This window comes from Sceloporus occidentalis, unplaced genomic scaffold (assembly GCF_023333645.1).
Source record: "Sceloporus occidentalis isolate IW3139 unplaced genomic scaffold, rSceOcc1.0.p SCAF_351, whole genome shotgun sequence".
Classification (NCBI taxonomy): Eukaryota; Metazoa; Chordata; class Lepidosauria; order Squamata; family Phrynosomatidae; genus Sceloporus; species Sceloporus occidentalis.
In genome coordinates, this window is record NW_028317331.1 from 229,193 (window position 1) to 244,878 (window position 15,686).

The 15,686-nt window shown below is 53.0% G+C and overlaps 1 protein-coding gene across 1 annotated transcript; it reads left to right on the plus strand.

The window, feature by feature from the left end:
* Positions 1-2,878: 2,878 nt before the first annotated feature.
* LOC149274041 (CXXC-type zinc finger protein 1-like) lies at positions 2,879-15,000 on the plus strand. Its single transcript, XM_089505896.1, has 14 exons — positions 2,879-2,950; positions 3,236-3,345; positions 11,357-11,457; positions 11,727-11,860; positions 12,273-12,428; positions 12,621-12,776; positions 12,855-12,962; positions 13,178-13,362; positions 13,460-13,667; positions 13,856-13,966; positions 14,125-14,174; positions 14,363-14,459; positions 14,558-14,710; positions 14,854-15,000. The coding sequence occupies exons 1-14, from the start codon at positions 2,879-2,881 to the stop codon at positions 14,998-15,000; spliced, it is 1,788 nt and encodes a 595-aa protein (XP_089362022.1).
* Positions 15,001-15,686: the final 686 nt, after the last annotated feature.

A 15,686-nucleotide genomic window follows, 5' to 3' on the forward strand; every position in this document is an offset into this window, starting at 1 on the left:
AGGTGCCTGGCTGACGGTTTGGGGCCCTGTGGGTTCCTCCTGTCGGATGGTCTTCTGGTCTCTTGCTTGGTCATGTTGGGCTCTGGCCCCCGATGGAGCTGCTGGACGGGAGGTGCTGTCGTCACGGCGCCTGGGGGAGAAAAAAGGAGCGGGACGTGACGGTGAGGCCGGGACTCTGCGCTCCGCTGTCGGAGACAAACTCCATACCTGGATCCATCGGGGCTTCTTCTCCGGCGAGCCTCACACACGTTTTGGTCCCTGGGAGACGCCCCGGAGTTCTCACCGATGCCTCAGAGCCGCCGGGAGACGCCTCGACCATACCGGGCAACCTGCGGGGGCAACCAACCGGAGCCAATCACCCGGAGCCAATCACCCAGAGCCAATCACCCGGAGCCAATCACCAGGAGCCAACCAACCGGAGCCAACCAACCGGAGCCAATCCCCCGGAGCCAACCAACCGGAGCCAACCAACCGGAGCCAATCAAGCGGAGCCAACCAACTGGAGCCAATCACCGGGAGCCAATCACCGGGAGCCAATCACCCGAAGCCAACCAACCGGAGCCAATCACCCGGAGCCAACCAACCGGAGCCAACCAACCGGGGCCAATCACCCGGAGCCAACCAACCGGAGCCAATCACCCGGAGCCAATCACCCGGAGCCAATCACCCGGAGCCAATCACCCAGAGCCAACCAACCGGAGCCAACCAACCGGGGCCAACCACCCGGAGCCAACCAACCGGAGCCAACCACCCGGAGCCAATCACCCGGAGCCAATCACCCAGAGCCAACCAACCAGAGCCAACCAACCAGAGCCAATCACCAGGAGCCAACCAACCGGAGCCAATCACCCGGAGCCAATCACCCGGAGCCAATCACCCGGAGCCAATCACCCAGAGCCAACCAACCGGAGCCAATCACCCGGAGCCAATCACCCGGAGCCAACCAACCGGAGCCAATCACCAGGAGCCAACCGGAGCCAATCACCTGGAGCCAACCAACGGAGCCAATCACCCGGAGCCAACCAACCGGAGCCGATCACCCGGAGCCAATCACCCGGAGACAACCACCAGGAGCCAACCGGAGCCAATCACCCGGAGCCAATCACCCGGAGCCAACCAACCGGAGCCAATCACCCGGAGCCAATCACCCGGGGCCAACCAACCGGAGCCAATCACCCGGAGCCAACCAACCGGAGCCAATCACCCGGAGCCAACCAACCGGAGCCAATCACCTGAGGCGAGATCCCCGGACCCCCAAACCCCAAAAACCCCTGAACCCCCAAACCCCGGCCGACTGGCTCCCCACGGCAGGGCATTTCATTCAGAGGGTGGCAGAGGGAACATACACAGCAACACTCACACAGCGACACTCACAGCGACACTCACAGCGACACACACAGTGACACACACAGTGACACTCACACAGCGACACACACAGCGACACTCACACAGCGACACACACACAGTGACACTCACACAGCGACACACACACAGCGACACACACACACAGTGACACTCACACAGCGACACACACAGCGACACACACACAGTGACACTCACACAGCGACACACACACAGCGACACACACACAGTGACACTCACACAGCGACACACACACACAGCGACACACACACAGCGACACACACATAGCGACACTCACAGCGACACACACACAGTGACACAAACTATAAAATACTTGTAGTGTAGGCTGTCGTGTCCGCTCACACTCACAGGTTTACTCACCGTTGCTGCCTCGGTGGAGCGGATCCCAGTGATCTCTCCTTTCACACCCTCTCCAGCCTCACACTAAATGGTGTTAAATGGGTCGGCGTCACTACATCCTGAGAGAGGGGGGGAGACAGAGAGAGAGAGAGAGCGGAGAGAAGAGAAGAGAAACGGAGAGAGGGAAGAATGAGAGAGAGAGAGAGAGGAGAATGAGAGAGAGAGTGACAGAGCGGAGAGAAGAAAGGGAGAAACGGAGAGAGGGAAGAATGAGAGAGAGAGAGAGAGAGAGAGAGAGAGAGAGGAGAATGAGAGAGAGAGTGACAGAGCGGAGAGAAGAAAGGGAGAAACGGAGAGAGGGAAGAATGAGAGAGAGAGAGAGAGAGAGAGAGAGAGAGAGGAGAATGAGAGAGAGAGTGACAGAGCGGAGAGAAGAAAGGGAGAAACGGAGAGAGGGAAGAATGAGAGAGAGAGAGAGAGAGAGAGAGAGAGAGAGAGGAGAATGAGAGAGAGAGTGACAGAGCGGAGAGAAGAAAGGGAGAAACGGAGAGAGGGAAGAATGAGAGAGAGAGAGAGAGAGAGGGAATGGGGGGGGGGTCAGGCAGCCATTTAGTCCATAAACACAGAAACGCTGAGAACCCCAACAACTATCTCACACTCCCAAAGAAAGTGTGTCTTATACACAGGCCGGGGTGTTACACAGAGTGTTATGTTATACAGAGGCCGGGGTGTTACACAGAGTGTTATGTTATACAGAGGCCGGGGTGTTACACAGAGTGTTATGTTATACAAAGGCCGGGGTTTTATACAGTGTTATGTTATTCAGAGGCCAGGGTGTTATACAGAGTGTTATGTTATACAGAGGCCGGGGTGTTATACAGAGTGTTATGTTATACAGAGGCCGGGGTTTTACACAGTGTTATGTTATACAGAGGTCAGGGTGTTATACAGAGGCCGGGCTGTTGTGTTATACAGAGGTCGGGGTTTTACACAGAGATCTGCGTATATTAAGCCCCAGGTCTCCAGCTGTCAGATCCGCCCCGGAACGTCACGCCAGGACCGGAAGCGGAAGTACGAGTTTCCCAGGAGCTAACATCAAGACCGGAAGCGGACAAGATGGTGAGAACAAAACATACGGATAATAAGTGTTTGTATGATGTGCGCGGAGGGGCCCCGGGCTACAAAACTCATCCGTGTCTCATATAACAGCCCCGGCACCATGGATAGTGTAAAGTGTCCCCCCCCCGGAACTGTGTATACTTCAAATTACCCTCCACATCACCGTATAGAGCAAACTGCCCCCTCCCCGAACTGTCTATAGTGCAAGCTAACCCCTCCCTCAGCATGGTGTATAGCGCAAACTTCCCCAGAACACTAGATACTGTATAATCACTCAAACTGCCCCCAACTGTATCATGTATAATAAAAGCTGAGCTCCCCCTGAACTGTGTATAATATAACTGCCCCCCCCCGAGTAAGGTGGGCTCTTGTGATTGGTTCCTTCCGTCCGCAGGAGAGCGAGTTTTCAGACCCCGAGCTGGCCGGAGTCGGGGAGACGGAGAACGGCGAGAACGCCCCGGTGTACTGCGTGTGCCGCAAGCCCGACATCAACTGCTTCATGATGTGAGGAGCGAGGTCACATGTGTACACGCGCACCACATATGTCACCAATACACACTGCAGCTACACGCAGCACCATATATGTCACCTATACATACACACACACACAAGCACCACTCACACATACCGCAACTACATGCATATCTCACCTATACACACCGCAGCTACACGCACGCATATCTCACCTATACACACCGCAGCTACACGCACGCATATCTCACCTATACACACCGCAGCTACACGCACGCATATCTCACCTATACACACTGCAGCTACACGCACGCATATCTCACCTATACACACTGCAGCTACACGCACGCATATCTCACCTATACACACTGCAGCTACACGCACGCATATCTCACCTATACACACTGCAGCTACACGCGCGCATATCTCACCTATACACACCGCAGCTACACGCGCGCATATCTCACCTATACACACCGCAGCTACACGCGCGCATATCTCACCTATACACACCGCAGCTACACGCGCGCATATCTCACCTATACACACCGCAGCTACACGCGCGCATATCTCACCTATACACACCGCAGCTACACGCACGCATATCTCACCTATACACACTGCAGCTACACGCACGCATATCTCACCTATACACACTGCAGCTACACGCACGCATATCTCACCTATACCCACCGCCGCTACACGCACGCATATCTCACCTATACACACCGCAGCTACACGCACGCATATCTCACCTATACACACCGCAGCTACACGCACGCATATCTCACCTATACACACCGCAGCTACACGCACGCATATCTCACCTATACACACCGCAGCTACACGCACGCATATCTCACCTATACACACTGCAGCTACACGCGCGCATATCTCACCTATACACACCGCAGCTACACGCACGCATATCTCACCTATACACACTGCAGCTACACGCACGCATATCTCACCTATACACACCGCAGCTACACGCACGCATATCTCACCTATACACACTGCAGCTACACGCACGCATATCTCACCTATACACACTGCAGCTACACGCACGCATATCTCACCTATACCCACCGCCGCTACACGCACGCATATCTCACCTATACACACCGCAGCTACACGCACGCATATCTCACCTATACCCAGCGCAGCTACACGCACGCATATCTCACCTATACACACTGCAGCTACACGCACGCATATCTCACCTATACACACCGCAGCTACACGCACGCATATCTCACCTATACACACCGCCGCTACACGCACGCATATCTCACCTATACACACCGCAGCTACACGCACGCATATCTCACCTATACACACTGCAGCTACACGCACGCATATCTCACCTATACCCAGCGCAGCTACACGCACGCATATCTCACCTATACACACCGCAGCTACACGCACGCATATCTCACCTATACACACTGCAGCTACACGCACGCATATCTCACCTATACACACTGCAGCTACACGCACGCATATCTCACCTATACACACTGCAGCTACACGCACGCATATCTCACCTATACACACCGCAGCTACACGCACGCATATCTCACCTATACACACCGCAGCTACACGCACGCATATCTCACCTATACACACCGCAGCTACACGCACGCATATCTCACCTATACACACCGCAGCTACACGCACGCATATCTCACCTATACACACTGCAGCTACACGCACGCATATCTCACCTATACACACCGCCGCTACACGCACGCATATCTCACCTATACACACCGCAGCTACACGCACGCATATCTCACCTATACACACTGCAGCTACACGCACGCATATCTCACCTATACCCAGCGCAGCTACACGCACGCATATCTCACCTATACACACTGCAGCTACACGCACGCATATCTCACCTATACACACTGCAGCTACACGCACGCATATCTCACCTATACCCAGCGCAGCTACACGCACGCATATCTCACCTATACACACCGCCGCTACACGCACGCATATCTCACCTATACACACCGCCGCTACACGCACGCATATCTCACCTATACACACCGCAGCTACACGCACGCATATCTCACCTATACACACTGCAGCTACACGCACGCATATCTCACCTATACACACCGCAGCTACACGCACGCATATCTCACCTATACACACTGCAGCTACACGCACGCATATCTCACCTATACACACTGCAGCTACACGCACGCATATCTCACCTATACACACCGCAGCTACACGCACGCATATCTCACCTATACACACCGCAGCTACACGCACGCATATCTCACCTATACACACCGCAGCTACACGCACGCATATCTCACCTATACACACCGCAGCTACACGCACGCATATCTCACCTATACACACCGCAGCTACACGCACGCATATCTCACCTATACACACTGCAGCTACACGCACGCATATCTCACCTATACACACCGCAGCTACACGCACGCATATCTCACCTATACACACCGCAGCTACACGCACGCATATCTCACCTATACACACCGCAGCTACACGCACGCATATCTCACCTATACACACCGCAGCTACACGCACGCATATCTCACCTATACACACTGCAGCTACACGCACGCATATCTCACCTATACACACCGCAGCTACACGCACGCATATCTCACCTATACCCAGCGCAGCTACACGCACGCATATCTCACCTATACCCAGCGCAGCTACACGCACGCATATCTCACCTATACACACTGCAGCTACACGCACGCATATCTCACCTATACCCAGCGCAGCTACACGCACGCATATCTCACCTATAACCAGCGCAGCTACACGCACGCATATCTCACCTATACACACTGCAGCTACACGCACGCATATCTCACCTATACCCAGCGCAGCTACACGCACGCATATCTCACCTATACACACCGCAGCTACACGCACGCATATCTCACCTATACACACCGCAGCTACACGCACGCATATCTCACCTATACACACTGCAGCTACACGCACGCATATCTCACCTATACACACTGCAGCTACACGCACGCATATCTCACCTATACCCAGCGCAGCTACACGCACGCATATCTCACCTATACACACTGCAGCTACACGCACGCATATCTCACCTATACACACTGCAGCTACACGCACACATATCTCACCTATACACACCGCAGCTACACGCACGCTTATCTCACCTATACACACTGCAGCTACACGCACGCATATCTCACCTATACACACTGCAGCTACACGCACGCATATCTCACCTATACACACTGCAGCTACACGCACGCATATCTCACCTATACACACCGCAGCTACACGCACGCATATCTCACCTATACCCAGCGCAGCTACACACACGCATATCTCACCTATACACACCGCCGCTACACGCACGCATATCTCACTTATACACACCGCAGCTACACGCACGCATATCTCACCTATACCCAGCGCAGCTACACGCACGCATATCTCACCTATACACACTGCAGCTACACGCACGCATATCTCACCTATACACACCGCAGCTACACGCACGCATATCTCACCTATACACACTGCAGCTACACGCACGCATATCTCACCTATACCCAGCGCAGCTACACGCACGCATATCTCACCTATACACACTGCAGCTACACGCACGCATATCTCACCTATACACACTGCAGCTACACGCACGCATATCTCACCTATACCCAGCGCAGCTACACGCACGCATATCTCGCCTATACACACCGCAGCTACACGCACGCATATCTCACCTATACACACTGCAGCTACACGCACGCATATCTCACCTATACCCAGCGCAGCTACACGCACGCATATCTCACCTATACACACTGCAGCTACACGCACGCATATCTCACCTATACCCAGCGCAGCTACACGCACGCATATCTCACCTATACACACTGCAGCTACACGCACGCATATCTCACCTATACACACTGCAGCTACACGCACGCATATCTCACCTATACACACTGCAGCTACACGCACGCATATCTCACCTATACACACTGCAGCTACACGCACGCATATCTCACCTATACACACTGCAGCTACACGCACGCATATTTCACCTATACACACTGCAGCTACACGCACGCATATCTCACCTATACACACCGCAGCTACACGCACGCATATCTCACCTATACCCAGCGCAGCTACACGCACGCATATCTCACCTGTACACACTGCAGCTACACGCACGCATATCTCACCTATACCCAGCGCAGCTACACGCACGCATATCTCACCTATACACACCGCAGCTACACGCACGCATATCTCACCTATACGCACCGCAGCTACACGCACGCATATCTCACCTATACACACCGCCGCTACACGCACGCATATCTCACCTATACACACCGCCGCTACACGCACGCATATCTCACCTATACACACTGCAGCTACACGCACGCATATCTCACCTATACCCAGCGCAGCTACACGCACGCATATCTCACCTATACACACCGCAGCTACACGCACGCATATCTCACCTATACACACTGCAGCTACACGCACGCATATCTCACCTATACCCAGCGCAGCTACACGCACACATATCTCACCTATACACACTGCAGCTACACGCACGCATAGCTCACCTATACCCAGCGCAGCTACACGCACGCATATCTCACCTATACACACCGCAGCTACACGCACGCATATCTCACCTATACACACTGCAGCTACACGCACGCATATCTCACCTATACACACTGCAGCTACACGCACGCATATCTCACCTATACACACTGCAGCTACACGCACGCATATCTCACCTATACACACTGCAGCTACACGCACGCATATCTCACCTATACACACTGCAGCTACACGCACGCATATCTCACCTATACACACTGCAGCTACACGCACGCATATCTCACCTATACCCAGCGCAGCTACACGCACGCATATCTCACCTATACACACCGCAGCTACACGCACGCATATCTCACCTATACACACTGCAGCTACACGCACGCATATCTCACCTATACCCAGCGCAGCTACACGCACGCATATCTCACCTATACACACTGCAGCTACACGCACGCATATCTCGCCTATACCCAGCGCAGCTACACGCACGCATATCTCACCTATACACACCGCAGCTACACGCACGCATATCTCACCTATACACACCGCAGCTACACGCACGCATATCTCACCTATACCCAGCGCAGCTACACGCACGCATATCTCACCTATACACACCGCAGCTACACGCACGCATATCTCACCTATACACACCGCAGCTACACGCACGCATATCTCACCTATACACACCGCCGCTACACGCACGCATATCTCACCTATACACACTGCAGCTACACGCACGCATATCTCACCTATACCCAGCGCAGCTACACGCACGCATATCTCACCTATACACACCGCAGCTACACGCACGCATATCTCACCTATACACACTGCAGCTACACGCACGCATATCTCACCTATACCCAGCGCAGCTACACGCACGCATATCTCACCTATACACATTGCAGCTACACGCACGCATATCTCACCTATACACACTGCAGCTACACGCACGCATATCTCACCTATACACACTGCAGCTACACGCACGCATATCTCACCTATACACACTGCAGCTACACGCACGCATATCTCACCTATACACACTGCAGCTACACGCACGCATATCTCACCTATACCCAGCGCAGCTACACGCACGCATATCTCACCTATACACACTGCAGCTACACGCACGCATATCTCACCTATACCCAGCGCAGCTACACGCACGCATATCTCACCTATACACACCGCAGCTACACGCACGCATATCTCAGCTATACACACTGCAGCTACACGCACGCATATCTCACCTATACACACTGCAGCTACACGCACGCATATCTCACCTATACACACTGCAGCTACACGCGCGCATATCTCACCTATACACACCGCAGCTACACGCGCGCATATCTCACCTATACACACCGCAGCTACACGCGCGCATATCTCACCTATACACACCGCAGCTACACGCGCGCATATCTCACCTATACACACCGCAGCTACACGCGCGCATATCTCACCTATACACACTGCAGCTACACGCACGCATATCTCACCTATACACACTGCAGCTACACGCACGCATATCTCACCTATACCCAGCGCAGCTACACGCACGCATATCTCACCTATACACACCGCAGCTACACGCACGCATATCTCACCTATACCCAGCGCAGCTACACGCACGCATATCTCACCTATGCACACCGCAGCTACACGCACGCATATCTCACCTATGCACACTGCAGCTACACGCACGCATATCTCACCTATACACACCGCAGCTACACGCACGCATATCTCACCTATACACACTGCAGCTACACGCACGCATATCTCACCTATACCCAGCGCAGCTACACGCACGCATATCTCACCTATACCCAGCGCAGCTACACGCACGCATATCTCACCTATACCCAGCGCAGCTACACGCACGCATATCTCACCTATACACACCGCAGCTACACGCACGCATATCTCACCTATACACACTGCAGCTACACGCACGCATATCTCACCTATACCCAGCGCAGCTACACGCACGCATATCTCACCTATACACACTGCAGCTACACGCACGCATATCTCACCTATACACACCGCAGCTACACGCACGCATATCTCACCTATACACACTGCAGCTACACGCACGCATATCTCACCTATACACACTGCAGCTACACGTGCGCATATCTCACCTATACACACTGCAGCTACACGCACGCATATCTCACCTATACACACTGCAGCTACACGCACGCATATCTCACCTATACCCAGCGCAGCTACACGCATGCATATCTCACCTATACACACCGCAGCTACACGCACGCATATCTCACCTATACCCAGCGCAGCTACACGCACGCATATCTCACCTATACACACCGCAGCTACACGCACGCATATCTCACCTATACACACTGCAGCTACACGCACGCATATCTCACCTATACACACTGCAGCTACACGCACGCATATCTCACCTATACACACTGCAGCTACACGCACGCATATCTCACCTATACCCAGCGCAGCTACACGCACGCATATCTCACCTATACACACTGCAGCTACACGCACGCATATCTCACCTATACCCAGCGCAGCTACACGCACGCATATCTCACCTATACACACTGCAGCTACACGCACGCATATCTCACCTATACCCAGCGCAGCTACACGCACGCATATCTCACCTATACACACTGCAGCTACACGCACGCATATCTCACCTATACACACTGCAGCTACACGTGCGCATATCTCACCTATACGCACCGCAGCTACACACTGCAGCTACACGTGCGCATATCTCACCTATACACACTGCAGCTACACGCACGCATATCTCACCTATACCCAGCGCAGCTACACGCATGCATATCTCACCTATACACACCGCAGCTACACGCACGCATATCTCACCTATACCCAGCGCAGCTACACGCACGCATATCTCACCTATACCCAGCGCAGCTACACGCACGCATATCTCACCTATACACACCGCAGCTACACGCACGCATATCTCACCTATACACACTGCAGCTACACGCACGCATATCTCACCTATACCCAGCGCAGCTACACGCACGCATATCTCACCTATACACACCGCAGCTACACGCACGCATATCTCACCTATACACACCGCAGCTACACGCACGCATATCTCACCTATACACACCGCAGCTACACGCACGCATATCTCACCTATACACACCGCAGCTACACGCACGCATATCTCACCTATACACACTGCAGCTACACGCACGCATATCTCACCTATACACACCGCAGCTACACGCACGCATATCTCACCTATACACACTGCAGCTACACGCACGCATATCTCACCTATACCCAGCGCAGCTACACGCACGCATATCTCACCTATACCCAGCGCACCATAAACTGTCTTAATCCCCCACAGCGGCTGCGATCACTGCAACGAGTGGTTCCATGGACACTGCATCAACATTACAGAGAAGATGGCAAAGGCTATACGCGAGTGGTACTGCATGCAGTGCCGGGGTAAGGAGGAGGCAATTGAGGAGCATGCCAGGGTAAGGAGGAGGGGGCCAGTGGGGAGCATGCAGTGCCGGGGGTAAGGAGGAGGGGGCCAGTGGGGGGCATGCAGTGTTGGGGTAAGGAGGTGGGGGGCATGCAGTGTTGGGGTGAAGAGGGGGCTGGTGGGGGAAATTGGAAACATGATCGCTACTAACCATTTAGCACCAGTCTAAATCATATTGGGAATCATAAGAAAAAGTTTTTTTATGACAATTTATTTCTAATTTTTCTAGACAAAAACCCAACTCTGGAAATAAAATACAGACACAAGAAATCCAAGGAGAGGGAGCGAGAAACAGATCGAGAGGAGAGCGAAGAGAACTATAAGAGCGACAGGAGGAAAAACAGCAGCAGCAGCAGCAGCAAAGTAACCACATAACCCAATGCATAATAAAGTGAATTAAAGCAACGGGGGGGGCGCGGCGGCTGCAGGTTAATGTTACTAGAATGGGGGAGAGGGGGGGCACCTGCAGGTTAATGTTACAAGAATGGGGAGAGCTCGGCAGCTGCATTTTAATGTTAGAAGAATGGGGGAGAGGGGGGGCACCTGCAGTTTAATGTTAGAAGAACGGGGGGAGAGCGCGGAAGCTGCGGTTTAATGTTAGAAGAATGGCGAGAGGGTTTAATGTTGATAAATTTAAAGCGAGGCACTTGGGACGTCTGCGCTCAGTCATACGGCCCCTGTGAGCGCGGATGGTGATGTCAGAGGGCAGACGGTAGTATCCAAGGAACTGTAACCAGCTTATCATGTGACTTAATGAACTCATCTCTGCCACCAGATTAAGCGTTCTGCACGCATGTGCGGGGAGTGCGAGTCGTGTAGCCGTAATGAGGATTGTGGTCAGTGTGACTTCTGCAGAGATATGAAGAAGTTTGGGGGTCCCAACAAGATTCGGCAAAAGTGCCGGCTCCGTCAATGCCAAGTGAGGGCCAGGGTAAGAGTGTTTGGACGGCATTGCCCTACCCCGTCCAAAGCGTGATCTCCTTAAAACAGTATGTCTCGCCCCTCGTGTATCCCCCGAGCACTTGTTAATAACCGCAGCCCTCGGTGTAGATCGGTTGGGTATGAATGTTCTCCTCCCTGACGTGTCGCTGCGCGCCTCTTGTGCTTTGTCGTTTTCTCTCAGAAAATGTTACGCGTGCGAGACGACGAGTCATCGGGGTTCAGGGATACGCCGGAGCCGACCAGCCTCGCCGGTTCTCTGTCTGACGACGACCTCCCGCTGGATCCAGAATTATATCAGGAGCTGTGCGCTGGAGGAGCCTTTGATGACCATAACCTGGTGTGTGAGCTGTACTGCGAGGGAGGGGGTTCACGTGGATCATACATCATTTTAACCTAAGAACTTGTGTCCCCGCAGCCATGGCTCAGTGACACGGATGACACTCCATTCCTGGACTCTGTTCTGAGAAAGAGAGCTGTGAAGGTCAAGCACGTGAAGAGACGTGAGAAGAAGTCTGAGAAAAAGGTGACGGCTTATTCTGACTGCTCCCGTTTAACACGAAATGACTTTGCAGGGTGCCGACCGGTATTTGCTTTTGCCTGCCTTCGAAGCCGAACATCGTACTGAGCGCCGTCGCCCTTTGCCTTATTGTGTAGCGTTACTTGGGTTTTCGGGATCTGCCTGTTGGGGTCATTGCCGTTGTGGGTGTTCACTGTTAAGTGGTCCCTTTCTTGATTCAGAAAGACGAAAAGGGTAAGAGACACAAACAGAAGCAGAGACACAAGGACAAAGCGAAGCACACCGACCGCCCGGAGAGCCGGGACTTCTCTTCCCTCCGCCAGTGTCTGGGACCCAGCTGTGTACAGCCCGCTCGAGCAACCTCCAAGTACTGCTCTGACGACTGCGGCATGAAGCTGGCGGCCAAGTGAGTCTGGTGGCACAGCCTGTACGTTTCTACCCGTGGCGTGAGATGCTTCTTCGGCATTGATGTTAGAATTACATCTACCTTTTTTTGCTTTTAGCCGGATCTATGAGATCCTTCCTCAGCGTATCCAGCAGTGGCAGCAGAGCCCGTGTATAGCAGAGGAACAAGGAAAGAAGTTATTGGAACGGATCCGTCGGGAGCAGCAACAGGCTCGCACCAAACTGCAGGAGATGGAGAGAAAGTTTCACGAGCTGGAGGCGGTGATCAGTAAAGCCAAACAGCAGCATATTCGAGAGGATGAAGAGGTGACCAGGGTGGAGGGTCTGAGGGAACATCTGGTGTTTCTGCAAGAGGGAGCTAGCATCGGGGACCTGCCACTGTGGTGGGGTACTTCATGGTCAGGGCGATTAGATTGGAGACTTGTCATGCAGAACCAGTATCGTGAGCGTAACCACACTAGAGCTGCTTTTCTTAATCTGCGTTCTCCCTTCAGACCAATGACGGTGACAGCGATGACACTGACCTGCAGATCTTCTGTGTGTCCTGTGGCCATCCCATCAACCCCAAAGTTGCTTTGAGGCACATGGAGCGCTGCTATGCCAAGGTCAGTTCTTTATCTGTACTGGTTCCTGGAGTAGGGTCTATTGGGTTTGGGTCCGAGGTCAGGCAGCTAACCGGCCAGTTTTACAGGTCTGTTGGTCGGACTGCTGCTGGCATCAGACTGTGGGCAGCACTTAAATAAATGTGTTTTATCTCCCACAGTATGAGAGTCAGACGTCCTTTGGATCCATGTACCCAACAAGGATTGAAGGGTAAGGAATGGTGTGGGGCAGGGGGTAACTTTTTTTGTTGGCTGTTTAGTGCCCCCCTCCTCACTCACTCGCCTTATGCTCACACCGTTCTGTCTCCTCTCGAATATTTTCGTTACTGTGCTTCTCCTTCGGTTACTCCAAGCCTTTGCTTGCATGTGAGCCTGGAATTTACTGCCGTCCCTTTACAGGGCCACGCGTCTTTTCTGCGACGTGTACAATCCACAGAGTAAAACCTACTGCAAGCGGCTTCAGGTTCTGTGTCCAGAGCATTCCCGAGACCCAAAGGTAAACTTTCCATTTCTAGGTGACTGGTTTCTGCATTGGAGACGGCCGGTCTCACGTGTACGCCGCTGCTGACCACCTTATGTACCATTTGGCACTAGGTCCCCGCAGACGAGGTGTGTGGCTGCCCTATGGTGAAAGACGTCTTCGAGCTGACAGGTGAATTTTGCAGAATCCCGAAGAGAAAGTGTAACCGACATTACTGCTGGGAGAAGCTCCGCCGGGCAGAGGTGGACCTTGAGCGTGTTCGTGTGGTAAGTTTCCACCGCAGGATCACTGCATCCCAATGTCTTACTCACACGTCCCATACCTCTCCCCGAGACCTTATACAGGTGTTTAGCTTGCCTGCCTTCCAGTGTTGCGTAATATCTGCACACGTGTTTTGCTTGCTTTTCAGTGGTACAAGCTGGACGAACTGTTTGAACAGGAGCGTAACGTCCGTATGGCAATGACCAACAGAGCCGGCCTTCTGGCGCTTATGTTGCACCAGACGATTCAGCACGACCCGGTAACCACGGACCTCCGCACCAACATGGAGCGCTGAGAAAGATGAAACCGCCAACGTAGACGGTGCTTCGGGTTAATGTTCTAAGACTTGTAACTAAACGGATCTCCCTGGAGTTTTATTTGTTTCTGAGCAGTCCGTGGTAACTTCCTGCTAGGTAGGGAGTTTCTGTATTTGATTTTTTTTTAGTTTGTTTGGTTCATCTAATCAGAATTCCCGGTTCATTACAGCTCATTTTCACACTTTCTCAAACAACAAAGTCATGTGTATTTAACGCGCATACGCGGCACCGGCTCGCACTGAGCTTGCTAATGCAGTGTTTGCGGAAAGCGAATGGTTTTGCAGCAGAGACGTGTAAGAGCCTGCGTGGGCTCTTTGGGATGTCATTACCACGTTGTCTTCCGACCCGGTGGTTTGGGTCTTTTTAATAGTATAGAAAGGCTACAGGAACCTTCTTGCCAATATATGCATTGGCCTTTTATATGGCCACGGTCTGTGGTCCCAGTTCATACGCAGAAGAGTTTCCCGCATCTCTCTGCTCTACGGTGGTCATCCTAGAACCCACCCCCCGCCAATGCTACCAAAAGAGGCAGCAGGAAAGGCAGGCACCCACTGGGGGGGGGGGTTTAGGATGACCACCGTAGAGCAGGGGGTAAACGTTATGGCCCCGCAAAGCTTCTAATTGACTCTCGCCGTTGGAGTGTTAGTGAGAGACCGCAGATGTC